At 39.3% G+C, this 26,465-nt stretch overlaps 4 protein-coding genes across 5 annotated transcripts in view; 2 read left to right on the top strand and 2 right to left on the bottom strand.

The window, feature by feature from the left end:
- Nucleotides 1-188: 188 nt before the first annotated feature.
- Nucleotides 189-8,696, bottom strand: LOC108039474 (transforming growth factor beta-1-induced transcript 1 protein). The gene is made up of 5 exons (XM_044461265.1): nt 8,589-8,696; nt 7,804-7,860; nt 3,197-3,421; nt 819-1,052; nt 189-763 (listed from the first exon to the last, which is right to left on the bottom strand). The coding sequence occupies exons 2-5, from the start codon at nt 7,804-7,806 to the stop codon at nt 686-688; spliced, it is 540 nt and encodes a 179-aa protein (XP_044317200.1). The 5' UTR covers nt 7,807-7,860; nt 8,589-8,696; the 3' UTR covers nt 189-685.
- A 91-nt stretch (nt 8,697-8,787) lies between these two features.
- On the top strand, nt 8,788-17,740 carry LOC108039473. The gene is made up of 4 exons (XM_017116496.2): nt 8,788-9,146; nt 9,811-10,637; nt 16,593-17,216; nt 17,418-17,740. The coding sequence occupies exons 1-4, from the start codon at nt 8,862-8,864 to the stop codon at nt 17,521-17,523; spliced, it is 1,842 nt and encodes a 613-aa protein (XP_016971985.2). The 5' UTR covers nt 8,788-8,861; the 3' UTR covers nt 17,524-17,740.
- A 325-nt stretch (nt 17,741-18,065) lies between these two features.
- The window catches only part of LOC108039463 (protein gone early), a 31,042-nt gene continuing 22,642 nt past the window's right edge, over nt 18,066-26,465 (bottom strand). For both annotated transcript variants that reach the window (XM_044461009.1, XM_044461008.1), the window contains exons 5-11: nt 21,825-22,088; nt 21,612-21,763; nt 21,413-21,540; nt 19,686-20,237; nt 19,478-19,600; nt 18,694-19,197; nt 18,066-18,635 (exon numbers count right to left, since the gene is read on the bottom strand). In XM_044461009.1, coding sequence (XP_044316944.1) covers nt 18,548-18,635; nt 18,694-19,197; nt 19,478-19,600; nt 19,686-20,237; nt 21,413-21,540; nt 21,612-21,763; nt 21,825-22,088 — 1,811 coding nt within the window. In that variant the 3' untranslated portion in view covers nt 18,066-18,547. The remainder of the gene's footprint in view (nt 18,636-18,693; nt 19,198-19,477; nt 19,601-19,685; nt 20,238-21,412; nt 21,541-21,611; nt 21,764-21,824; nt 22,089-26,465) is intronic.
- LOC108039470 lies at nt 23,295-25,286 on the top strand. The gene is made up of 3 exons (XM_017116492.2): nt 23,295-23,376; nt 23,443-24,199; nt 24,767-25,286. The coding sequence occupies exons 1-3, from the start codon at nt 23,362-23,364 to the stop codon at nt 25,039-25,041; spliced, it is 1,047 nt and encodes a 348-aa protein (XP_016971981.1). The 5' UTR covers nt 23,295-23,361; the 3' UTR covers nt 25,042-25,286.

A 26,465-nucleotide genomic window follows, 5' to 3' on the forward strand; every position in this document is an offset into this window, starting at 1 on the left:
ATACCTCCTTGAACTCGGTGATATGATCAATGTACACATATGTATATAACCGATATATGATATAGTCATCCGATTTTTATTTTAGCATTGATTTCTAAGAAATGTGCTAACCTACATTACTATCATAAAATTGTCTTAGCTTCCCACTAAAAACCACTAACAATTCCCAGAAAAAATTAGATCATCGCTTGATTGTATTTTGTTTATTTGTAAGAGATATCAACAATGATTCAAGATTAATTTTTATTTATATACCATTTATCAGATACTTTGTGCAGTTCGAAAACGATCAAGAGAATATCAAGAGAGGATCGTTGTGGGTGGGTTGGGTGTTGCTTGGGGGAAGGGGGTTGGTGTGAGTGAGAGTGAGAGGGACAGACGGCATATATATATATCAACTAAGGAGAATTACAATTATTTTAAGCATTAACATCCCCCTGCCCCGCGAATCACCACCCACCGCCATCGAATGCACATTTCGTGTTTCCTGTCCATCAAATATTAAGATTTTTTTTGTCCCTCCTCAAGTGGATTGGAATTGCCATTTTCACGACCTTGCTTTCCGTTCGGCTCTGTTCTTGCGTTCTCGGGGATGGGTTCAACAATTTGGATTACTACAAATACCATAATAATAGATAATATACATAGATATCGAAGTGAATGGTAGGGGTACGTGTCCGGGTTTCTAGCCGGAGCAGGCCGTGCACAATGGCTTGTTATCCTCCACGGCGAAGGTGCTGGCCGTGATGGGAGTGCCGCATTTCTGCAATTAATAAACGGGGTCAAAGATTTGACTAAGATTACTAAAAATTACTGACCTTGCACTTGAAGCAGTCGCGATGCCACTTGGCGTTGAGGGCCACGATCGCGTTCTCCGTGATCGGCTGACCACATCCGGTGCAGCGGGCGGCGAAAAGCTGCTCGAAGTCCTCCCGGCAGTAGGGATGTCCGTCCCGCTCGTAGAAGGAGGTGCCCACCAGCGGCTTCTTGCAGAGGCCGTTGCACACGAAGCACTCCTCGTGCCACGACTGCTCCATGGCCTTGATGGTGCGCTATTTAAATATTTTTAAATGCATTTTAAGTCATACGATTTCAGCTAAATATATGCCAAATTAAAAGCAAGTATACACAGAATAAAGAAACTACTCAAACTACAACGCTATTTATGGCGAAACAAAATAACTTGTCTGATGATTTTAAGCTATTTAAAAAATGCAACTTATCTCATTAACTTCTTGCTTTAAATAGGCTACTAATTAATTTTTGTAAAATTATATATTTTATTTCGTTTTCTCCTTCATCAATGTATGTGACTAATCATTTCAGATTTGATTATTTTTCTTAGTGTAGGGAAGTTTCTCACTAAAAAAATTAAAAAATAATAAAACAATCGTAAATCTTATAACAAAATTATATTTAAAAAATATATGATAGAATTTGGTATGCAATAAATATATTTGAAAACAGAAAAACTTTATTTTTAAGTTTCCCTAAAAATTACTCATACGACACGTAATTCCAGTAAGAATACATTTTTTGACCAACAGCAACGGAACGTATAAAAGATTAACTTTAAAGATAATGCACAGACATTCATAAAATATCTTCCTAAATAAACCAAAGCGCAAGTCAAAGTAGGACCTAATGTTCAAACCAATTTCCACTGCTCTAAGGTTTATATATTGAAGACAATTTTATTATTTGCATACTTTCGCGCTTTAGAATAAACTGGGCCAAAGGCCAATCCGTAGCCAATAACCAATAACCAATAGTGCACACAAAGTGCATATATAGAAATATTTATAATCATAATCAAAGCCAATCAATCGCGTACACACCCACGATGAGTTCAGAGCGACCTTGTTGCAGATTAAAAAAGCAGAAGTGGAATAATAAATGCTCTTAAAAAAACTGCAAAGGAAAATGATGGAAAAAGTGTTTGAGCATTCCACAAAATGTAGTCATGTTTCACGAGAAATATTTAATAAATATTTGTTCGCTCTGAATTGACAATCTTTAAATGCAAAAAAAAATACAGTTGGTAAGTGATTTTTGATTTGATTTTTAAATAATTGCAAAGCAATTGCGCAATCAGCATTACTCATTCTCATTTCATTTAATATGCTTTTAAAATATTGTTTTGCTATGGTATATGAAAAGGTTTAAGCATCGCCAACAGTTTTGGCATGAAATTCTCAGGAGCAATTAAAATGTATTATAATGGTGTATTTCGTATTTTTATTAGTTTTTAAAGCGCTTGACTGCAGTTTCGCTTTATAGGTTCAGTAATATAGACATAAAAAGTGAAAATTTGAATGCTTTTGAAAACGTTTTCTGCTGCCCGAAAATATAAATAGAACGGATACTTTCTTGCATGTTTCTATTAGAAAATGTCTAAAAATACGAATCGCAATTACTTCCTTAATTAAATCGTCACTAAGCATATACGACCAGATATCCAAGTGGTTTTATGGCGCAGCGTATCTAGGTAAATGTTGACAGTATTCATTACACCGATGCTCATAAAGCGCCATAGTTTATGGCAAACATACGATGCCAATCGAGGAGGAAAAAAGATAGCCAGCACCACTGATGGGAAGTACCTAGGTATTTGCACACCCAGAAATATATAAGTCTGTTCCTAATCACACTGACCACATATTCCCGGAAACAAACAATGTTGGCTTCTACGAAAACAAAACGCAAAGCGAAAGTAAATAAAATAAATAAAGATTTTTAAAATCATATTCAATCATCTTGATAACTTGATGATGGGACCTTTGTAATTGTAGTTCACTCTTTGTTCTTAACATATTTACAATATTAACTTTTATACTTTTTGTACTTTTATCTCATGATAATTGTCAGATAGATTTTATATATTTTTTTTTTATTGTGAAATAATAACGAAATGGTAACAAAGATAGGCGCTCAACTTAAACAAATCAGAAATTATTTGTTTTTTTTTTTATTTTATTTTTTTTTGATGAGAAAAACAATATATACAGAAGTGGCTTAAATATCTCAACTAATTTATTGGAATTACAAATACTATTGCATACTTTTGACAGCCTTTAAATGAATTCGAAAAAACCTAATGGAATTTTGATTAAATTATTAAATACATTTTCCTTTATCCGTATATATGCAGAGTGCTTTTGTATAAATTATACTACAACCCATGGGGCTAACTCACCTCCAGGATGGGCTGCTTGCAGCCGAAGCAGGTGCCCGAGTAGTTCTTCACGAAGCAGTCGGAGCAGACGGGCTCCTCGGCCTGGATGTTGAAGGTGGCCTCCGAGATGGGCCGGTGGCAGTCCTTGCAGGCGAAGTGCTCCGGATGCCAGGTCTTTCCCAGCGCCGTGATGATGCGCTGCTCGATGACCTCATTGCACTTGTGACAAACGGACGCCGGCTCCGACTAATGAAAACAAAAAGAATAAGGAAAAAAAGCAGCGGATAGAAGCCATTAATTTCGCAAATTTCAAATGGAAATCACGTACATCAAATATTTCATAATACACCATAATTCTGGACAATTTTTCTGGGAGCGGGCGAATGAGATTCATCTGAGATTCAACTCATCAGCGGGTTCAAAAACCGCAGAGACAGCGGCTGGCGCGATTTTACGTAACCCAATACCAAATGCCAAAGGCCCCAGCACAAAGAACCCCCGGCACATGAATATCAAAATATATATATACCACAATATACTACAATAAACGATGAGCATCAGCGTAAAATCATTTACAAAGCAGCAGCAATAATAACATTAACATATTATACAATAATGAGTTAGCCAAGTGGGTTGCCACCAAAGTTGTGGAAGACCAAAATTCATTTTAGGACAAAAATAATAATTACCTATATTTGAGTTTAAATAATAATAAATAATATTATTAAATAATTTAAAATATTTAATTGTCATTGCAAACTTAAGCTACCTTTGCCAAATTGTTTTTCTTTTACCAAAAATGTATTGTTCCAGATTTTCCAAGTTTTCGAAATAAACATAACTATTTACAACCTGCAAAATATGACTCAATTTATGAGAAAGTTGACCCAAAAAGTATGCAGTTGTTAAATAGCTAACCATGAAGCCGTTTTTTGGGCAGCAAACACCTGCCAAAACTACCTGCAATTAGATTTTTTAGGGCTAACACCTTGGGCCATGTTGAGCTATTAGCTTTTAGTATGGCCAACATTATGCTTAACTATGGCCAACCATGATATTAACTAGCCCATCACGTTTGGGCCATTATCACCTGGTGGCAACACCTTCGCCGAAGGGGAGCCACCCAGGAAGTCAGTTAAGACAGGTGTGCTGGCCAAGTTGCCACCCGCTTCAAATGGCTTATAAATCCGCAACAATTGCTCATAAAAATGCAGCAATAGGCGGCCATAAATAAGGCAAATAAAGAGAAATATCCGAAAATCGCAAGAGGGGATTCTTCGGTGATTTTTCGCGGTTTTAATTACATTTTGGTTTGCGGGCTGTGGAGCGGTGATTTTCAAAAATTTAATTGGCACAAATTAAACGCACATTTCCTTCGGTTTTCTTTTCATTTCGATTTACTTTTTTTTTTTTTTTGTTCTTGTTTAAAGTTTTGCGCCAGATGTAGCAACAACAAGCATTTCTTTCTGCATTAGACGACGTCTCACTTAGATCATCGCTAGAGTTAGAATCGAATTAAACAAACACGCACGAGAAAGAGAGGGGGCTAGGCGAAAAGAAAGAGAGGGGGCTACGGGAAAGGAAAGAGTGGGGGCACTCTTAGGGGGCCAAGGGCAGCAGCTCTCGCACACTTCAAATGAGTTTGCTTGGATAAGGAAAACAATAACAAAAGGCCACACAACCAGAATACAAACAAAAAACCAAGCAGCAAAAATTAAGCAAAATTTTCAGCGCTTAATGGGCAGCAAACAAACAAACAAAATAAAACAAAAAATTATAAAGAAATAAAGCACTAAATAAATAACCCGATGAGTTGATGCCCTTTAAGTCTGGAAATCCCATCCTTCGTATCCTAAATACACAAAAAAAACATAATAGTTGTCAACACAAAGTAAGCAATGAATCAACTACAATCTAAACTTTAATTTTATACCGCAGCATAAATACAATCTCATAAGTATAAATATATATATTTAATACTATAATTATTAATGTTGAAATTATACAAATTTTAATTATTATTAGCTTTAAGTACTTTTCTAATATCAAAATAAATTTGAAAGTATATGTAACTAAAGTTCAATGACCTTTTCCTTGAAGCTTAACCCAGAAGAATCTATGAATTGGACTAATTAAAAATCGAAGTTGCCTGTTTAACCCATTTAACTGCAAATTCCGTCCGCATTGAACCCGCCATTTAACCCACTGTCTCCCATCTTCTGCTTACTCAGTTCAGCTCGAATTGCAATTTTCACGTTCATTACGTTTTTGTTGACGATTTGCATTTCTTATCAGTTAATTGCCGCAATATTGCAAGCGATTTCAATTTTGTTTTCCTCGAAAGCACCAAGAACAATACAAGCAGATGCAACAACAAAAAAAGAAGAAAAGTAACAATTACACAAGGAAAAAAAAGAGAAAATACACATATAAATAAAACCAATACATCAGAGGCCACCGCAACAAGTCGAAAAACAATTTTACAGTTTTTTTGTATTTGGTTTATTCATAGGCGATAATTAAAATATTGAATGCATGAATCATTGGAGGCAGAGAAAATTTACAGGGGCTTGGGTGGCAATTCGAGGGGGTGGCGTCAAGTGCCCTCTATTGTTGTTATTGTTTGTTCTGCGGCCATCAATCAGAGTTGTCAATCAGCGAGGAGCAGGGGAATACTTATGTATACGGGGTATATACGTATACAAGGCCTGTTGCCTTGGATCAGATAATTCGTAGCAGACGCCTCCAATAAGCAGAAGATCCCCCACACACTCTAAACATTGTGTGGCACACAGTGCGTATACCTAATGGCCATTAAACCATTTAAACTGTGAGAGAAATGCCGAAATGGCTTTGTAATATACGGCAAATTGTATATAAATAAGATAATCTGCAGGAAAACTTTGCGGAAGATCGATGAAGCAGATTAGCGAAGACTTTTGTGTGAGGAAAACATTTCAAATTCGGAAAAGGAAACTCAGCCAAGGTTTAAAAATTGATTTAAAGATCTCATAAAATACATGCAAGCTAAGGAAGCTCAACATAAACTTAGCTAATTTATAGAACATTTAATTTATTATCGAAAATTTGACCAGGGACTTATGGGAGGTAAAGAAATTGTAGACGGGTATTTATTTAAACACTGAAATTATTTAATAGCCTACAGATGGGATAAATTTGAAGTACTTTTAACTATAGTAACATAGCAAAAAACAGATATATAAATAATTTTAAAACATACGGAAGCAAACACCAGTTGTTTAATATTATAGTATATTTTATATGTATGAGAACATATAGAACATCAGAAAAGTACATAAGTGAGCCGAAAGAAAAGTAAAGTATGCATATTATTTTTAAGATGAAATATATAAAAAATCTTTAAGCAAAATAATTTGCATATTATAGAAAACCAAACCCTAGTTTCCACAGAAGAATACATGACCTAAAGAATAGAGTTGTTAAGAATATAAAAGCAAACCTTTTTCATTGAAGTATTAAAGAAACTTTTTAAAGATCACAAAGCCAAAGTCTAACAACTTAGAGAGCTTAGAAAAAGTGCCAAGCCCAAAACTATCATTTATTTCCGCGCTGTTAGTCGGGTGAATAAACCAATTCCATTTATCAGTCAGCGAGACTCTGACCAGACCATCACTCTCTCCCCGATTACGATTATTATATAGTGATGATGACGATAATGATGATCGCGATGATGACTCTTCAAAACCTTCTGGTTAAGCAGGCTCGCCAAAGTGGCTGATTTATATGGCTCATTTTATTAAGCGGACAACGAATAAATCGCTTTGTAAATTGATGATATTTTTGTGTAAAAAGCGAGGGATGATATCATCGGGACAGAGATATTCTGGGCTTAGCTTAACCTTAGGTCGGTATACCATATAATAAAATAAAATATACACGTGTATATGGAAAGCGAGGCCCTTAATCCGCACTTTTGCTATCGCCCACTGATAAACACTGTTATGTGTTCAAAACTCGAATATTTTCGAAAAACACAACTTGGAACGCCCACTTGGCAAACACTTGGTAACTCTTGAAAATCGTTTTTTCGCGGGCTTACAATTTGTGTTTTTTTATTTTTAGTATGGTAATTAACATAAAGTCTAATAAGGCAAGGCAAACCATATTCGAGTGTGCGTGAATTTTATATTTGTTTGTTTTTTTGTTTTCTTTTTTTGGGTAGCCAAAAGCCAGATGGATGACAATTTCAGTTGGTTTTAGTTGATTTCGTTGGCAGTTGACACTCTAAAAATTCCGCTCACACACTTGTGCCATGAATCTTGCACATGGAAAGCAGAAAACACAGCTAACAGAAAACTGAAAACTGAAAACTGAAAACTTACAAGCCGACAACAGAAAGCGGAAAATCCAAGCAGACACTGTGAATGGGCCAACGCGGCGTATGAGCAATCTCCAACCTGTTTGAAAAACGCCCACGCCGGAGATTTGGGATTCGGATTCGGCATGGGACTGGGTTTAGGTTTGAGTTTGCATTTGCGTCTGGGACAGCCAGCTGGGCGACCAGTTGGAAAGTGATTTGAATTTGGAGCACCCTGCCTCCCACTACCCACTCTTTTTTCCCGAAATGGTTAATATATTTCACTTACCATTTTGTTTGCTGTTTTTGTTGCCGTTGGTTGAGTGCTTTGTTGTTGAGTTTTGAACTTCAAAAAAAATATAAAAAAATACAGTTGACATTAGTTTCAAGTAAGCTGATGTTTGGGGAAAAAATAAAACACTAACGTTGAATGGAAAACATAAAAAAAAACAAAAAACATCGTTATCACTGCCTTATCAATAAATGGAAATTATAAAAAACTTGCCTGTTTCCTTAACATAATATTAAAATATTCAAAATTATGATAACTTGCTGGACAACTTAATTCAAAGTAAACAAGAAAAATCATCATCAATAAACAAGCAAATGGTTTTATTAAACAAAAGATATTTATTTATTTAGTTTTTATAATTGGCTTTAGTTTCCTATACATATTTTTATATTTGGAAATTTTAATGATGTATCTAAAAAGGGTAGTTATACATATATTCATATTGGTAGCTGTTATGATTTTTAAATACTTCATTAAATATTTAAAAACTTATAATACATAATGTAAAAACATTTTAAGGTATGCCATTTTTAAGCAAATATAATTTTTTCTCAGTATTTAATAAATGCTACATTGCTTATTTTGGTTTACGAACTGACCAATCGCACCTCGTCAAAACAAAGTAACCCTCTTAGCAAAAACTGTCAATAAAAGGCAACTTCGGAACAAAAAAAAACAGTCGGCATCAAACAATTTAAGTAATTGCAGCAAATGTTAATAAGTTTCCCCCTCAATTTTTGCGTATATATTTTTTGTTTGTTTATTTCTTTTGTGTACCGTACAAATTTCAGTTGAAAACCGGGATAGAAAGGGCAGCGGCGGTAATAAAACACGCGAAACGTTGGTAGAGCGCGAATAAGAAGTCGAAAAAACAGCGCGAGTTGTATATCGTACGGGCTGTATAGCTATATAGTGTTGAATCGGATCGGATCGAATCGAACCGAACCGGCGAGCGTCGACCAAGAAACTGAAACTGAACCGCCGACCGTCGGCGTGCGAGGCAGCGCAGCAGCAGCGGCGCAGCAGAGGGGCGGCAGCGGAGGAGCAGCGGGAATATGGAATTGGAATTGGAATTGGTGGGGCCGTCGCAGCCGGCGTCGTCGTCGCGTCAGTTGGTGCGCAGGCGCACTGGCCGCGATGCGGTGACCTCCAGGATCCAGCGGTGCAGGAGCCCCGCCCCCGTCCACTTCCCCAAGCGGAGCCGGCTACCACCTCCCCTCCCCGGAAATATCGCCGTGGTGCGACCCACAGGCAACAACGCCACTGCAAGGATGCGGCGGGATTGGGAGGCCCAGCGGGAGCCACTAGTGAAACCACCGCGGCAGATACTGTCTACAAAGGTATGTTTATAAAAGATAAAATAGATACAAAAGTGGATAAAGGAATCGTTACATTTATGAAATCGATTGAAGGATATTTTCTCTGATCTTAACTTTTATTAACCTAATTACTTTTGAATATTATTTCAGTCAAATAATTATATGAATATAACATATTCGAAAAGTATTTATTACTAACATCATATCATATAAAGGTTATTCGTTTTTAATTGGACTTAATTAAAAGTAATATGCAAATTATTCTGAATTTTCCCAAGAAATTAAACTTATTTTCATGATCTCCTATCGGAAATATATTTCCACACTTCTTGATGTTTAACATATATTCCAGAAATTAAATAAGGTTATGGAAGATGACTATTCCAAATATTCTTAACACAATAATATATTACTTATCGAAACGTATGCCTAAGTAAAAATCATTTTAGTCATTATAAAAATATATTTATAGTTAAAAACAAGATCGTATGATTTAGGAACTGCAAATTTTAAAACCGCAAAATAATCATTATCAACAGCTTACTAGTATTTAATTGATGACAACGCTTTTATGACTAATATATGTGCTACTTATAGATGAATTCTTAAATACTAGTACTATTACTAAACCTTACAGTGTAGCAAATGCTGTAATATTTAATAAATTTATATTCAATGTTTCCAGGCCCTTGGCCAATCCAATCCCTATCTGGATGATCATCCCGTAAGGGAGCGCCGCTCTGTGACCCAGCGTAGCCGTCATCCGGATTTCAAGACCCGGAACCAGCAGAACCGAATCCCTGTGCCGGCCACCTCGCGATCGGCCTTTGGTGGGCAGTACACCGTGCCTCAGCCGCCATCCGTCTTTCGGTCTCCTGCTCCGCCGCCGTCCGGCACCAAGATCCGCCCCAGCCTGCGCTCCGTCCGCGCCAAGGTCGACTCGCACCTGTGTCCCCGCCTCTCCGGCCACCCGTGCCCCTCGTCCGCCCAGCCAGCGGCCCGGCGACCTTGTCGCCCCGTGAAGAACAATTCCCTGGCGGAGGCCCACGAACAGCTGGAGCAGCTGCTTTCGCGCATCGAGCAGGCCAGCGACTTTCAGCCACCACCACTCCCACCACCATCGCCTGCCGTCCACGCCAAGAGGCGTGGCCAGGCGACGGCGAGGGGCGGGACAAAGGTCGCCAAGGGGGCGCGCCGCCAGATGGCGCAACATCCTCCTGTGCCAGCCGGTTCGCCAATGCTCAGTGCCCGGCAAAACAATACCACGTCCCAGACTTACTTGAGGCTCGATGGCGAAGGGGGTGGTGCTGAATCGGAAGGGGATCATCGGGGTCACCTGACCCATGTCGTACCGCTCGTCCAGAATCCGCAGCGCCTGCCGCCGGCGAAGCGGAATGCACTGCTGGAGCTTCTCCAGCGGGCCGAGCAGCACGACAAGGGCATTGCGGATATTGTGGCCAGCTCCACCGGAGATCCCTCCCGGGACACCATGCTCATGATGCTCCAGATGTTGTGAGTACTTGTAATCCTTTATATTTGGTAGTATAGACTATCAATTAATTAAGTTTTAAGCACTAGTGTCATCTAAGAAAGGGGGTTTTTAAATAAGACATTTTAAATATGTTGTTACCCTAGGAACATTTTATATTTTTACCCCTTTTATATCCAAAACTTAATAAATACAGGTAAAGGTATGTAAAATAGTTGCTTGTAGCTGTGCAAAAATGTAATTTAAAACCAATATAAGTTTCGCTCATTTTTGAAGTTACCATTTTCGGTTACGGTTATAAAAATGATTCTGTTATTCCGGTTAAAACGGTACAATGGTTACGGTTTCGGTTGGCTACCCTGGTGGCAGCAACAGCTAAAAATAATAATCAAATAATGTTTCTCCAGATGCTGTAAGTGCCGCAAACAACTGAGGTACAAAGAGTAGCATATAGGATTGAATAACTAAAATTAAATTGTTATAAATTTCCCTTGAACTAATAATAATTTGGGTTTTAAATTAGTAGTTCTTGCTTATTAATTAATTTATTGTCTTCGTACAGTACTAGTTTGATATATATATATATATATATATAAATACGTTACGATTATATTTAATCAAGCGCTTATCACACTTGGTATGTACAAAATATAGTCAAATAAACAGTAACAGTTTATGTGCTGAATTGTAGCGTGAAAACCATTCTTACCCACTGTGATTTGCACTCCTAATTTGTTTACCGCCGCTGTTGGCGAAGTCGCGACGTTGGGGCGCTGCGGCTGCGCCGCGGCAGAGGCAACGGCAGCGCCAAAATGATGTCATCGCCGGTCGTCAGCTGAGAGAGTGTGGGGGAGACAGGGAGAGAGAGCGAGAGTGGGAGAGTGGGAGTCAGCTGGCAATGCTCCTCCGCTGACGCCATCGCCGCTGCCGGCGTCTCTGCGGCTTAGCTGCCATCGTGGAGTTACTGTTACTCATACTCATTTACATTAGCCGGCGTTTAAAGCAACAACAAAAACGCTGGCAAGAACAACTAAAACAGGAGCAACAACAGCAACAAGGGCCACTGGTTGTTTTGGTTTTTGTTTTCCTTTGTTGTTGGTTTTCGAACCCTCTCTTTTTTTCGCACTCTCTCGTTTTGACCCTTTTTTTTTGGCCGCAGGTTGGAGTTTATTCGACAGTCAGCATACCCTCGTAGTAAATAATAACAAATCAACTATTAAAACAGAAGCTTGATTCTAAAACCTGATATTGACGCAAATAAAATTTTGCCTGAATCTTGATATTTGAATGCTTTTAAATTAATATAAGCACTGGACCAAATGACTTTTTATACCCGTTACTCGTAGAGTAAAAGGGTATATTGTATTCGTGCAAAAGTATGTAACAGCTAGAAGGAAGCGTTTCCGACCCTATAAAGTATATATATTCTTGATCAGGGTCACTAGCCGAGTCGATATAGCCATGTCCGTCTGTCCGTCTGTCCGTCTGTCCGTCTGTCTGTCCGTCTGTCTGTCTGTCCGTATGAACGCTGAGATCTCGGAAACTATAAAAGCTAGAAGATTGGCATTTTGCATGCAGATTCTAGGAGTTCCTACGCAGCGCAAGTTTGTTTCAAAAAGGTGCCACGCCCCCTTTAACGCCCACAATCGCTTATATACGATTTTAAAAATTTAAATATTTCGGAAAAGTAAAAATGCAGTTTTATTGTGTTTATCAATACCTATCGAAATGTAGAAGAAATTTTTCAAATCGGACCATTTGTTAAAAAGTTATGCGTGATCAAAGTTTCTATCTCCATCTCCCTCGCACTCCCTTTACCTGAGTAACGGGTATCTGATAGTCGGGGCACCCGACTATAGCGTTCTCTCTTGTTTTGACATAAACTCAACCAACAAAGAAATAAAACAGTAACATGACGTATACATTATCTTAGACATAGGGAAATTACCAAAATTTCATATCGATTAAGACATGCCAACGTGTTTGCCTATGGAACCAACGTGAGGGATGAGTACTATTATTTTTGACTTATTTAACAACATTTAAATAAATCCAAGTAATTGTAAAATTAAATTTACAACAAATAGTTCAAGACAATATTAAATGTTGAACATAAAGAAACGATCAAAACCGGTCAAAAATATTAGTTTTTTAGTTTTGAACCTTTAGTTATTAGTTCGAATTAAGCGAAACCTTGTTTTAACTTTACAATAAACAGAATTTGATAGAAACAAATAAAGTATATTTAAAACGGGCTTACTTGTATTAACTTGAAATTGGTTTCCATTTTTACAAAAAAAACGCTTACATGGTGTCGCAACAACAGAGCCGCAAAGTAGAGTTAAAGTTTTCATCGAATTTACATAACAAACGACTATTCAATCATCTGTCTTTAATAGCTTAGAAAAACTCAGGTGCTGGATCTAAAATTTGTTTATTTCTCTATTCAACAAACCTCTTACATAATTGAAAAGGCATGCTTGCAAATGTGTAATTACAAGTATTAAAGACCTTTTTTTTCTAAGCCTCTACATTACTTGGAAGATATTTGAAAACAAATTAAATAAAATTAAATTAAATAGTGAATGCTCAAATACCACCTTTAAAAATATTTTGTAGGTTTTATTACTCGGCTGTATTTCATACAGGTTTATTGGTATTCTCCACTTAGAAATTTTATTGCAGTCAATATAGCGTCATAAACTTAAAATTGGTAACACCCTTTATAAGCATAATTGTCCATTGTTTATTATATTATTAAAAAATAAAAAGAATTGATGTACTCTAAACGGTTAAAGCCATTTATTGGGGAGCTAATTATAAATATTTCAATTTTAGCCTCAAACTGTGTGTAAAATCAGTTATTACTATTGATTAATAATTATCATTATTACGTGGGTTCGAATATTATGTGAGCAACATGTTATCATGGGCTTTGTGCATGTGAACATGTTTTATAACTTTATCAGTACCATGAAACCCCCTTTATTATTATCAGTAGCTTTTCCCCGTCAAGTGTCTAAATTGAAGTGTCAAAGCTACATAGATCGAAACACTAATTTCAATTTAATTATAATCATCTTTTCATAAGAATAATGTGTCGTAGCATTTCACTGGTATTAGTATAGTTATTTGAATGGCACATCAAATTTGTATTTAATGTCTAATTTACCCGCCAGCGTTTTATCTGCCGGAGAGGCTTAGTTGTATCTAACTGTTTAGATAGTCAAAGTCGGTGACTAATGGCAAGTTCAGGGTCGCTTCGCCAAGTTCTCCCTCTGATATTTTGGATTACTGGCTTTATATGGTTCTGGTTTTTGGGTCATTAGTGGCTCCGCTAATGTCTCATGTCTCGCATTTTTTTTTTTGTTAATATTTAGTGTGCAAATTTAGCAGTTGTTGTATTTATTTTTTTGCAATTTGGTCTTTGCTGATATGAAGAACGCACGTAATCAAATACTACGATCGCCGGGCGCTAATCGACAACTGTTTGCAGTTGGAATTTGCGTTATATGGGCGTCTATATAGTGTGCATATATAGGGACATGCTGTATCGGCTATGTGGCTATATATTTACCAAGCCAAACTCCGGCAATCGCCCGATTTCGGTGGTACTATAAATAGCGGTGGGCTAAGTTGATGTGCTCCACCACCTTAACCTTTTTGGCCTTTCAATATCACCAATAAATCCAAACCCCTTATGTTCCCCACTCTGGATTTTACTAGCCGAGTTCTTTGTTGTTGTCGGTGATGCGCTTTATTTGTTTGATCAATAAATTTGGCTTTGCCATTTAGCGTAAACCCCGCCCCCTCTCACTCGCTCCGCTACCTCCATCTCTTTCTTTCAGAGGGTTGCCTCATCGGGCGGTGTTTATTAATTAATTCTTCCACGGTTTTTGGCTTCTCCATTTCCAAGTTTGATTGTGTCATATTATTTACGTGCGCTATCACTGCGATTGGGGGTTTCCATAAACAAAAAAAGGGGGAAGGGTGGGTGGTGTGCAGCGCAACCTTAACCCCAGTGACCCAGGCTGTGAATAAAGGAACAAATGAATGAATGAGTGAATGAATAGCGTAATCATACTCTATTCGACAAATACCTTAGCTATGACATGTGGCATGTACTTTTTGAAAAAAAAATCGATTATATTGTAATTTATTAAAGCAAATATACAACCTAACATAGTTTTCCATACTCAAAATTCTTATGTTTTATTAACATTGGCTTTTTAAATAACTATTTATGTTTATCCACTTCCTTTAAAGTTAAATATTTGAAGCAAACTTAAGAATTTAACGTCTTTCTACCATAACGTAGAATTATGATTTATGATTTAAATTAAATATCTATTACAATGTTTTCCACGAATCTTTTACTAATGATTTATAAACTGGTAAATGTTTTCACACATTAAGAGGGTATTTAAAAACGCCATTGCGATTTACTTAAGTTTTCCTATTTTTGGCATTGGCCTTGAGGCCTCTGCCTTCCACTATCACTGCGGAAAAGAAAGTGGAGTGGGTGGCTGGGAGGCTTGGGACAGGGACTTCGTGCGAGGGCCGCGTGTGCAGTTCCCGGAGGGGTAAGAAAACTTGCGTGACGGCAGCCCATATGAAAGCTAATGCCAACAGCTCCCCTGTCACCTCTTTCCCGGGCAAAACCCCAAGCTGATGCAATAACTAAACTTTATCTATACTGCGGATACAAGACTAGCTTGTGTTAGGGTGTTGTTAAGAGCCTTTTCAAATAGTCTTAAACATGTCTATCAAAATTATTTTAGTCATAGACAATAATATAAAATGATCACCTTCTCTTCCAAAAAAAATTAATAAACAAACTATTGCAGACAAATGCTATTATGACAGCACAGAATCTATTCAATTTGTTTCTTTTAATTTAAAAAGTGATTTTGCGGATTGAAATTGTTGATAGAAATTGTTTAATCGTATTGAACAAATTAAAAAGTATTGAAGTATTTTATATTTTATACAACTTTAGAGCACTTCAAATGTTAAATAAAGAATATTATAACAAGAAAGGAAAGCTAACTTCGGGCGGAGCCGAAGTTGAAATACCCTTGCAGAATATTCTGCAAATTATATTCTCCAAAATTATTCATATGATGCATTTTTAATACTCATAAAAAATCCCACCTTCCTAACTTTAAAAACACCAAAGTTATTTCATTTCCGATCAATCAGTTATATGGCAGCTATAGGATATAGTCGGCCGATCCTTATGAAATTTAATATGTCGAATTGATTGGGCAAAAATAAAACCCATAGAAAATCCCAACTTCCTAACTTTACAAACACCAAAGTTATGGCATTTCCGATCAATCAGTTATATGGCAGCTATAAGATATAGTCGGCCGATCCTTATGAAATTTGGTAGGTCGGATTGATTGGCCAAATATAAAACCCATAGAAAATCCAAACTTCCTAACTTTACAAACACCAAAGTTATTGCATTTCCGATCAATCAGTTATATGGCAGCTATAGGATATAGTCGGCCGATCCTTATGAAATTTGGTAGGTCGGATTGATTAGCCAAATATAAAACACATAGAAAATCCCAGCTTCCTAACTTTACAAACACCAAAGTTATTGCATTTCCGATCGTTCAGTTATATGGCAGCTATAGGATATAGTCGGCCGATCCCGGCCGTTCCGACTTATATACTGCGTGCAAAGGAAAGAAGGGTGTGTGCAAAGTTTCAACTCGATAGCTTTAAAACTGAGAGACTAGTTTGCGTAGAAACAGACAGACGGACAGACGGACAGACGGACAGACGGACAGACGGACATGGCTATATCAACTCAGGAGGTGATCCTGATCAAGAATATATATACTTTATAGGGTCGGAGATGCCTCCTTCACTGCGTTGCACACTTTTGACCAAAATTATAATACCCTCTGCAAGGGTATAAAAACTTTAACGAAGGCCTAGTTTTATTTGTTGTCCCATCTCCATAGACCCCTTAGTCCTAACGAATCCCCGTATGCGGAGAAGTTCTGGGAGGGACATCGGTACCTGAAGGAGCGCCAGAAGCTGCACCAGACATTGCGGCCTGGCGACGAGCGCTTCAAGGAGGTGAAGGTCCTGCGGAGTCCCGACGGCGAGGACTTCCTCTCACGCACCCTGGAGGAGGAGCTGGAGGACGAGAAGAGGGTGCTGGACTATATGGAGGCACAGCTTCGAATACAGGGTCAGCAGAAACAAGGGAATCTCCAGGGGCCTTCCGGCGATCATCATCCGCTGAACGAACGCCAAGAGCAGGCGATGCGCGAGCGGGAGGAGCTAGAGCAGCACAAGCAGCAGGTGTCCAACTGCCGGGAACAGCGACGCCAGCGGGAGCACCAAAAGGAGCAGGCCCAGGTCCAAAAAATGGAGCAGAAGAGTTCGTGGGGCGGAGGTGGAGCTCCCCCAATGGAGGAAGCCTCCCCCCGAGAAATCCTCTCCAAGAATCCACCTTCTCCCAGGCCCACTGATCCCTTGAAGCAGCTCCTCCAGGATCGGGACCGCTTTCAGGCCCACTGCCGGCGAAGCTGTTTCTACAACAATTCGCAAAGCTCTGCACCCTGGAAAATATATGCCAAGTGAGTATAGCAAGTAGTATGCTGAACATTAATAGTTTGAGGTCACCAAAGCTTACCTTCGTATCCTGCCCAAATAGAGTTTGATCATAGAATGGTAACCCTCCGAATTATGCCATTAATAACATTTAACAACTTGCTAAACGCTTTTTTTTTATATTTATGTATTTTACGCTATCATGTAATATGCCCTTGTCTTTTCAGAGTGGCCAGTAAGCTTAGTTCCCAGCTAATGGATAATTTGGATATCGAATTCCATCGCAGCGTGGCCAATTATATCAACGACTTTAAAGGCAAAAAATTGGCCTAATAGAGCAACGTCTGTGACTTTTGTTCGCTGCCAACTTTTTTAGGTTTTACAGAACTGAACACACGGAGATTTTTACGATTTATTACTCTTCTATTTTATCTTTTATGGTGTATTTGTTTTGCGACAAGTTGAAAAATTGCAAGTGTAGTACAAATTATGAGACCTACAAAATCATATGGAAGAAATTACTAATAAAAAATTATTGTATGTAGAGCAACTTTGTTATTATTAATTTCAAGAGCATCCCAAAAGTAGGCAAACTTTTTATTATATTGAAATGTTATTATTTTTATTTGTTCTGTGCAATTCAGCAATTCTGTAAGAATGTTGGATGGCTCAAACCGGTCGTAAGCTAAAATAGTTCAACATTTGCTTCTTGATCGCAGCTAAACAATCAATCGATGTACTTTAAAAATATGGAAATTTTTAAGAGGAACAAATCTCTTATAGAGAATTATTTGTGCATATATTTATTTCTGGTTTTTTGGCCAATTTTACGGTTAGACCCACTCCTTAGCAAAATGACTTTACCCAAAACAATATTTGTTTGCTTATCGAGTTCTGTGAAAAGTTACTCTCATTTAATTGTTCTTCAAAAATCAAATTCATCAATTTATACATGGTGGTCGACGGCGCTTAGCAACTAACTAAGTTTAGGTTACCAAACTAGACTAAACTAGGCGTAGGGTTCGAACTTAAGCCGACTTACTGCTTAACTTGGTTACTTCGTGTCAAGTTGGAGCAGAGTGCAAGTGTGTGGCGTGATGTCAACAGTGGCTAGTCAATGTTAAGTCATATCCTTCATGGTTAATCTACGTGCTAGGCTTAATCGCTAAACTACAACTAAGGCGATGTGTGTGGGGTATTCTTGTCTGTATTCTGAATCGGTGTCTCTGGCAATGTGTGGGAGTAAAAAAAAGTACAATAAATAGGTTGATCCATCATGCAACTGAGCATATTATCCTCCTGTTCATCCACAGGCCTCTGGCGGAGGTGGAGGTCCTTGTGGATGGACAATCGCATCTCATAGCAGGTTGGAGCAACTTGCCTCCGCGGCGGCACAGTTTGTGGAGCGGGGCAGGAACTGGATGTGCTGCCAGGTGGCATTGAAGCTGAAACAATACGACATATTAGTGTTAAAGAAATGCAGCTAGAAACGCAACCACTTACAGATAACTCTCGGCCAGCTGGCTCTCCACATGCGGCTTGATCCTGGCGTAGTCCTTGTCCGCAATTGTGGTGCTGCAGTGCTGCTGCATGTAGGCCAGCGTAAACAGCTCGTTCTCGTTGAAAGACCTCAGGCCCGGGACCCGCAGACGCCTGGTCAGTCCCAGGGCCTCATAGGTGTTGACCTGATCGATTCCCGATCCCTGGATGGCACTGCCCGCATCGATGGCACCCACAAAGCTACTCAACGCCCTGGCCGCCGTTCGGGCAGCACTCAGTGTCACATGGAAGCTTTTCAGGGCACTGCTCGACAGATCGTTCAGTTCGTGGACCAATCGAGGCGGCTGTCCCGCCGCCAGACAATTCACATCCGGCTGGGCATACCGGATCTCCGGTATGCCATCACTAATGTCCACGCTCTGGGTGTTGAACTGCAGCAGGAACGTGGAGAAGTTATCGATCAGGGCCTCCAGTATATCGGTGCCTATGCGGGCAAAGTTTACAGCTCTGCACGAAATGGAAAAGGAGAAACAATCATTAAAAATATACACCTTTGGGTTTGTTTAATTTAATGCTCAATCTACTTCTTAAATTCCAATAAGAAACTATTATTAATTTAGTTAGGCAATGAATAATTTTCCTTTTTTAAATTTTAATGGGATATATGAAAATAAAAATAAGCTTAACCCTGATTTGTATATTATAATATAAATCATTGATTTACATTTTTTGGTGCACGCTCAATAGTTTTATGTAATAGGCTTCATACAACATTATTCATACATACACAGGATATCGGTAGTCGTAGTAATTTGAGCTAATCAACACTCTAGACACGAGCAGCATGTTCAGTTTGTTGGAGTAGGCAATGGGCTCTGGATTGTCCCTTGTGTACATCTCGGAAACAATGCTGCCAAACAGAGCGGGATGGATGGAACGAGGAGAAAGTGTTAGAAAGTTTTCGGATCACAAGATGCACATTGCGCAAGACTTACACATCCACCATGCCCAGCGTGCCCAGCTTCTTCTCCATCCGTGTGCGACGGAATGTCCAAATCGACTCCAAGTGTTCCACAAAATACAGATTGGTCAGCATCAGTTCGGTGTAGTACTGCTTGAGATAGTTGGGCTGCCCCAAGACCTCATCGGGTATGCCAAACTGCAGCCGCATCTCGTTTAGTTTCTTCTGGATAAACTGCCTGGCCGCCGGGTCCAGCCATTTGGCCTGGTCAAGAGAATCCTTCAGCTGATTCCGCAGACTGTAGAACATTAGCCGGAGCAGCTCTTCGTTGCCTTGCGTCTTGTTCAATCCCTTGCTATTCGAGGTCGCCGTGTCAAACTGCTGCCTTGGCGGCTGTTGCTGCAGTGCATCCACCGCAAAGGGCAGCCAGTCTCGCACCACCTTGCTGCAGATGAGCCACCTGGGATAGCTGGCGGTGCGTCCATACACGGCATGGTCAAAGTTCTCCGCCAGGGTGCGATACTCCTTGGACAAGTGCGGTAGCATTTGACGGGCCAGCGACCAAATAATAAAGTTGTTAATTGGTCTAAAAATATAATGATTTGATTAACAATTTTACCAAATTTACTCTTCATTCTACCCTATATACCCATAAGAGTTTTTAGCTCGTTATACCCTTGCAGAGGGTATTATAATTTCAGTCAAAAGTTTGCAACGCAGTGAAGGAGACATTTCCGACCCTATAAAGTATATATATTCTTGATCAGGATCACCTCCTGAGTTGATATAGCCATGTCCGTCTGTCCGTCTGTCCGTCCGTCCGTTTCTACGCAAACTAGTCTCTCAGTTTTAAAGCTATCTGCTTGAAACTTTCCCAAAAGTTGTCTTTCTATTGCAGGTAGTATATAAGTCGGAACGAGCCGGATCGGGCGACTATATCATATAGCTGCCATATAACTGAACGATCGGAAAAGCCATAACGTTGGTGTTTTTAAAGTTAGGAAGTTGGGATTTTCTATAAGTTTTATTTTTGGCCAATTAATCCGACCTACCAAATTTCATAAGGATCGGACGAATATATCCTATAGCCGCCATATAACTGATTGATCGGAAATGCCATAACTTGGGTGTTTGTAAGGTTAGGAAGTTGGGATTTTCTATGGGTTTTATTTTTGGCCAATCAATCCGACCCACCAAATTTCATAGGGATCGGCCGACTATATCCTATAGCGGCCATATAACTGAACGATTGGAAATGCCATAACTTTGTTGTTTTTAAAGTTAGGAAGTTGGGATTTTTTATTAGTATTAAGAATGCATCATATGAATAATTTTGGAGAATATAATTTACAGAATATTCTGCAAGGGTATTTCAACTTCGGCTCCGCCCGAAGTTAGCTTTCCTTTCTTGTTAATTAATAAAGCGAGGTGAACAAAAATGATAAAACCGTTTACTTAAATGCCAAAAAAATTGCAAGAATATATACATATGTGATGGCCTAATATGTTTATGTGAAAGGGAAACTACTTAGTTAACTAAGCTAAAGAATGCACATTAATATTCTTTAACATTAAGAAAGCTTAAACAAACTTTAACATTTAGTTGAAAACACAATTTAAATAACAACACAGCTTTATTTAAGCAATAGCATAAAAAACAAAACTATCCAAAAATGCGGCCTTTATTGCAATTTAAGGTCCAGCCAACAAATATCTCTAGTATATTAGTAGATATCCACTTGAACATAATGTTCAACTTACTTTTTATCCGAGGTGGAGAGTAAAACAGACAAAGCATTCATAACCTCTACATCGCGTACCAAAATCTCGGTGTCTTCAGTAATTTTAGTTTTTGGAAAAAGTGCCTGCAGGGACTCCAAGATGGGCAACTAAAGGGAAAGAATAATAATAAATATAATTGATATACATTTTTAACGAATCCTCAATTAAATGCACTTACCGAAGGAGCTTTAGTTTTCAGTTCGGCCAGACTCATTAGTTTATTCAGCTGGCGATCTCCGCTAGCCTTGGCATCCGCAATGTGATTCACAATACGACGTTCGTAGTGGAAAATGTCATCCGCAAATAGATCAGCCTCCCGGGAAACGATTCCTTAAATAGTAAATCAAATAAATATAGTACAAGGTTCAAAGGTTTTTGGGGAATAGCTCACCCATATTGATTGCGAAGTCCCGTAGGAGCAGCTTATAACCCCGGACCACTTCCTCGTCGGCATCGTTGCCATAGAAGTACTTGTCCGGCAGTCCAATTTCGCCCTCGTCCAGGGTGATCACATAGTCGTGGGGATTGCTGTAGCCGTTCTCCACGCTCACGCGGTAATACGGAAATATCCCGTACTTGGCCTGGATGAGTACGATAATCCGCTTGTGGTCCCAGGATTGCAGTCGATTGGACTCGCGAAATGCCTGCCAGCCATCTGGAAATTAATTAGGAGACAGAAATTAGTGGAATCATGCGAATAGTTCTGGTTCTTGGCGACTGTTCTCTGTGGAAATCCCCTAGAGTTGACTATGCGCTAATAGAAATTCCCCAGAATCAAACACCCTTAAAATCAGTAATGAACAAATCGGTTGCATGCACACATTATAGCATAGATCCGCATACACATACAATCAAGTTTATATAGCCGAATATCGGTGGTTTATGGCAATTAAAGACGCTAAAATGTTTGGCTGCTTGAAATTTTCAGGGCGCTCAGTCCCGTCTTCTCTTGCAATCATAAAATATTTAACCAAAAATGAAATAAAACAAAAAACAAATGGAGAATTTGAGAAGTTAAAAAGGGAATCATATATACTCTTTCCAAAGATATAAATGCCGTATTTTCAAGTATATTTCTGATATTCAGTGTAAAAATGGAAGATAATTGAAAGCAGCTTTAAAATAAGGCAAAGTTAAGCCTAAATAATAATTTAAAATTTTTTTAATATCTACTTTTAATTTAATTAATTGTAAAGCTTGTTGCCAATCAATATATCAGTATTAAAAAATGCTCTAAATAATTGTTGTTTTATTTGATATTAAGAGTAAAACAACCTTATTGGAAACTATAATATTTAAGAACTTGACTTAAGGTATCATTATAAAGAGCAATACAATAATAGGATAAAATACCAAAAAATTATATAGATATTTTGAACCGATCGCATTTAGGAATGTTTCTTAGTCATATACAAAGAGTACTAAAGTCTTGAAGGAATCTCTCAATGATTTGCAACTAATCTGGATCACTCATCACACCGACGACTACACTTTATACATATATGATACATCATTTGACCCCTAAATGATTCCGATTTCTTCCTCGCAAGCTTCATCATCCAGTCGAATGACATGCAGACATAGAAATTGATTGTTTTTCAGTTTGTTGACACCTGCAATTAGCACTTGCGGCAATTAATACCAAAAAAAAAAGAAACATAAATAAATAAATAAAAATACCAGCCGTGCTAGCCGGATTTGTAGTTATAACGTTGAGTTGGATTTTCGATTTTGGGGTTTTCGATGTTATAGTTTTTTAACGATTTATTGCAAACCACTTTAATTAACTTCAATTAAAGGCGAATCTTGGGCGGTATAAAAGGTGACAGTTGTGACTGTGGTTCATATCAATCCAGTGCAACAGCTCCAGGGCAACAGTTGCTCCTCCTTCTCATTTACCCATCCATCCTACGAAGTCCAAGTTCAGCATGAAGCAGTTTGTGGTAAGACCAAATCTCGAAGGGTTTTTTTTTTTTTGAGCGTCTAATTTTGAGTGCGAAACCCAATAGGTTTTGGCCGTTCTGGCTGTGATCGGCGGCTCTCTGGCCGCTCCTCGTCCGGATGTCAGCCATCTGGCGGGCTACAGCTACCAGGCAGGTGGCTACAACGGCGGCAGCCTGGTGGCCAACCAGGTGGTGAGCGCTCCCCTGACCACGGTGACCACCTCCTACCAGCCCACCGCCGCTGGCACCAACTACTTCAGTTCGGCACCGACCCTTGGCCAGCTGAACCTGGGCTCCTCCGGCTCCTCGGGCGGCATCAGTTACCAGGTTGGCGGCTCTGGTAGCTCCAACTACCAGCTGGAGTCCTCCTCCGGCGGCGGCGGCGCCATCGTGAACGACAACATTGGCCTGGCCGGTCTGCAGCCCGGTCCCACCATCAACTACAACGAGCAGGAGTCGTACATCAGCCACCTGGCCAACTTCCAGCCCGCCCAGATCAACAAGCACTTCTACATCCACAGTGCTCCCGAGGATCACGATGACCAGCAGATCGTGCGCTATGTGAACGTGGGCAGGCCCCAGAAGAACTACCGTGTGGTGTTCATCAACGCCCCCACCTCCACCACCAGCAAGGCCAAGATCATCGCCAACGTGGCTCCTGTCGAGGAGAAGACCGCCATCTACGTCCTGTCCAAGAAGTCCAACGCCCTGGATGTCAGCGCCGAGGTGGTCACACAGCGTCCGGTGGCCAACAAGCCGGAGGTCTTCTTCGTCAAGTACAAGACTGCCCAGGAGGCGGCCCATGCCCAGCAGACCATTCAGGGTGAGTACACCAATAAAGCTATCCAAGGACTAGTGGGAATTAGCATGAATTTAGACTTTTGGCAAAGGATTCACCTTGTTCGAATACATTAGTGTTACAGTTTAGGTGGTCGACAAAGCTGCAGTAACTATAATCCAAAGAAGTTGGACAGTTACATTCTAAACTATCTCTTAAAAATTGAAATAATATTTTATTTTCTTTAGAATTTAATTTTACAAGTAAGAAAATACTAGGTAGTCACAAAAATCTACAAAATTCTATACTATCTGTGGTACGTTGTTGTGAGTAAGATAGATAGATTCAGTAATCTATTTATATAGTAATAGTAAGCAAAAAACACATCCTTTTAACAATCTGAACTTAATTTTTTCTTCAGAACTTTTTATAACTTATTAATACTTTACTCTTGACACTTAAAAACAATTTAATTTTGTGACTATTATTATAAGACGCCTCAGCAAATAACACAGTTTCGAGACTCTATAAAAATAATGTAATAATTAGTAATCATTTGTTATTCACTTAACCACTTAACTAAATCAACTAAATATTTTGCCCACTAAACAGCCAACTATGATGCTCTGGGCGGAAGCTCTGAGACCAGCAACGAGGGTGTGATTCCCGTTTCCTCCGTGATCGGCAGCCTGGGCGACAATGGCGCCTCCGGCGTGGTGACCGACGCCAGCGGTAGCCTGAACATCGTGGGCACCGGCGGAGTCCCGATCGCGGATGGCGGATCAGCCTACGACGCGGAGGGAAGCCAGCGCCAGGTGATCAGCACCGTGACCACCGGCACCAATGCCCAGGCCACCTACCTGCCCGTGAGGCCAGTGAGGAAGTAGGTGAATCTCCGGGTCACCAGCAATGCTCAATCCTCCATCACCACCCCACATCCACTGCCACTGGACGACACACACTGTTGGAGCCTCGGGGGATTCGGACTGGATGGGATCGTCCCTTGGGTTTGGGCTCCATTGCAGTGGAATTCCGCCGGGGAAACCTTTGCGATTTTTCCTATTTAGTTTTGCCTTCGGCATTAATTCATATTTTTTGTGTACATTTTTTTTTTTAAATAAAATATAAGTCTTATAGGCATTCAAAAAATGTAAAACCCCTGTTTATTTGGTTGGGAAATCGACAAAGTGAGAATAAATGGTTATTAGGATTAACAGAAATACTACAACTTAACAACGTTTTAGTTTTAAAACACCCCACAGTCTCAAATTTAATGTTAAATTAAAGAAAAAAGCAAAAACAGTATTTAAACATTGGAACGAAGATAAATTTCCAAATGACAAAGCAAGAATTAAATACTATTTAAGGCTATTATAATACTAAAGTTAAGATGTATTTTCACATGAAACCAATTAAAAAGGAATTGAAACCGGAGAATGTGTATATGAACAATCAAAGATTAATTTACACCTAAAATTTGGAAAACCCTGGAGTCCATCACCTGGATGAGCGACCCGTTAAACCGCCTGCAGCTTGCATAATCGGTAAGCCCGCGATGTCGCCCAAAAAAAAAAAAAAAAAAAAAACACCTAATCTATGTGACAGCGTCAACTATTTGGCAAGCTGCTCATAATTGTTCAACCCGATCGACTGGCCCGCTCAACCCATGTGCCGCCGACCAATCTCGGAGGGCCAACTCAACTCAACGGAGGCGAAGCCACTCGCACTCGGGTAAATAAATTAGCGACTTAAAAGAAACTCAACTCGGAATCGAAATTGGAATCGGAATCGCTAACACTATCGGTATGCAAGCCCCAGTCCGCCAAGGTCGCTTTCGGGCCAATGCAAGTCGCATTAAAATACCTAAGGGTATTAAATAAAAATTAGCTATACTAGATATATTATGCGGCAAATGGGTTTCGATGCGGGCCACGCCCCAAAATCAATTTATTATCAATTACAGGGCGCTGAAAAAAAAGAAAAAAGACACAATCAGATACTATCTCCGTATCTTTCTCGGAGATCTACGGATCTGCATATCAATGGGCGGCGGCCAGATCTTTTGCATAAAGATAATCACACCTACTAAATAAAACGCCGCGACGGACGGTAGCCACGGAGACCCGAGGTCCGAAGAAGATTGAGATCGAAAGATCAAAGATTTGTCCCTCGATTCGATTTCTATTACTGTCATCATCAATAAAATGTTACATAAATTTCCAGCACAGCGAGCGATCGCAGGTGGTTATAAATATGGAATGCCTAATTGATAATTATCATTTTGTTCGGTTTTCCATAATCCACAGGCGAT

Source organism: Drosophila rhopaloa, unplaced genomic scaffold (genome assembly GCF_018152115.1).
Source record: "Drosophila rhopaloa isolate 14029-0021.01 unplaced genomic scaffold, ASM1815211v1 contig_3, whole genome shotgun sequence".
NCBI lineage: Eukaryota > Metazoa > Arthropoda > Insecta > Diptera > Drosophilidae > Drosophila > Drosophila rhopaloa.

Coding starts and splice junctions, on each gene's coding strand:
- LOC108039474 (XM_044461265.1), bottom strand. Junction 1,053..3,196: donor GCAAGCAGCCCATCCTGGAG/GTGAGTTAGCCC, acceptor ATATTTAAATAG/CGCACCATCAAGGCCATGGA. Junction 764..818: donor GCGACTGCTTCAAGTGCAAG/GTCAGTAATTTT, acceptor TATTAATTGCAG/AAATGCGGCACTCCCATCAC.
- LOC108039473 (XM_017116496.2), top strand. CDS start 8,862: ATGGAATTGGAATTGGAATTGGTGGGGCCGTCGCAGCCGGCGTCGTCG. Junction 9,147..9,810: donor GGCAGATACTGTCTACAAAG/GTATGTTTATAA, acceptor CAATGTTTCCAG/GCCCTTGGCCAATCCAATCC. Junction 10,638..16,592: donor CTCATGATGCTCCAGATGTT/GTGAGTACTTGT, acceptor CCATCTCCATAG/ACCCCTTAGTCCTAACGAAT.
- LOC108039470 (XM_017116492.2), top strand. Junction 24,200..24,766: donor TGCCCAGCAGACCATTCAGG/GTGAGTACACCA, acceptor CCCACTAAACAG/CCAACTATGATGCTCTGGGC.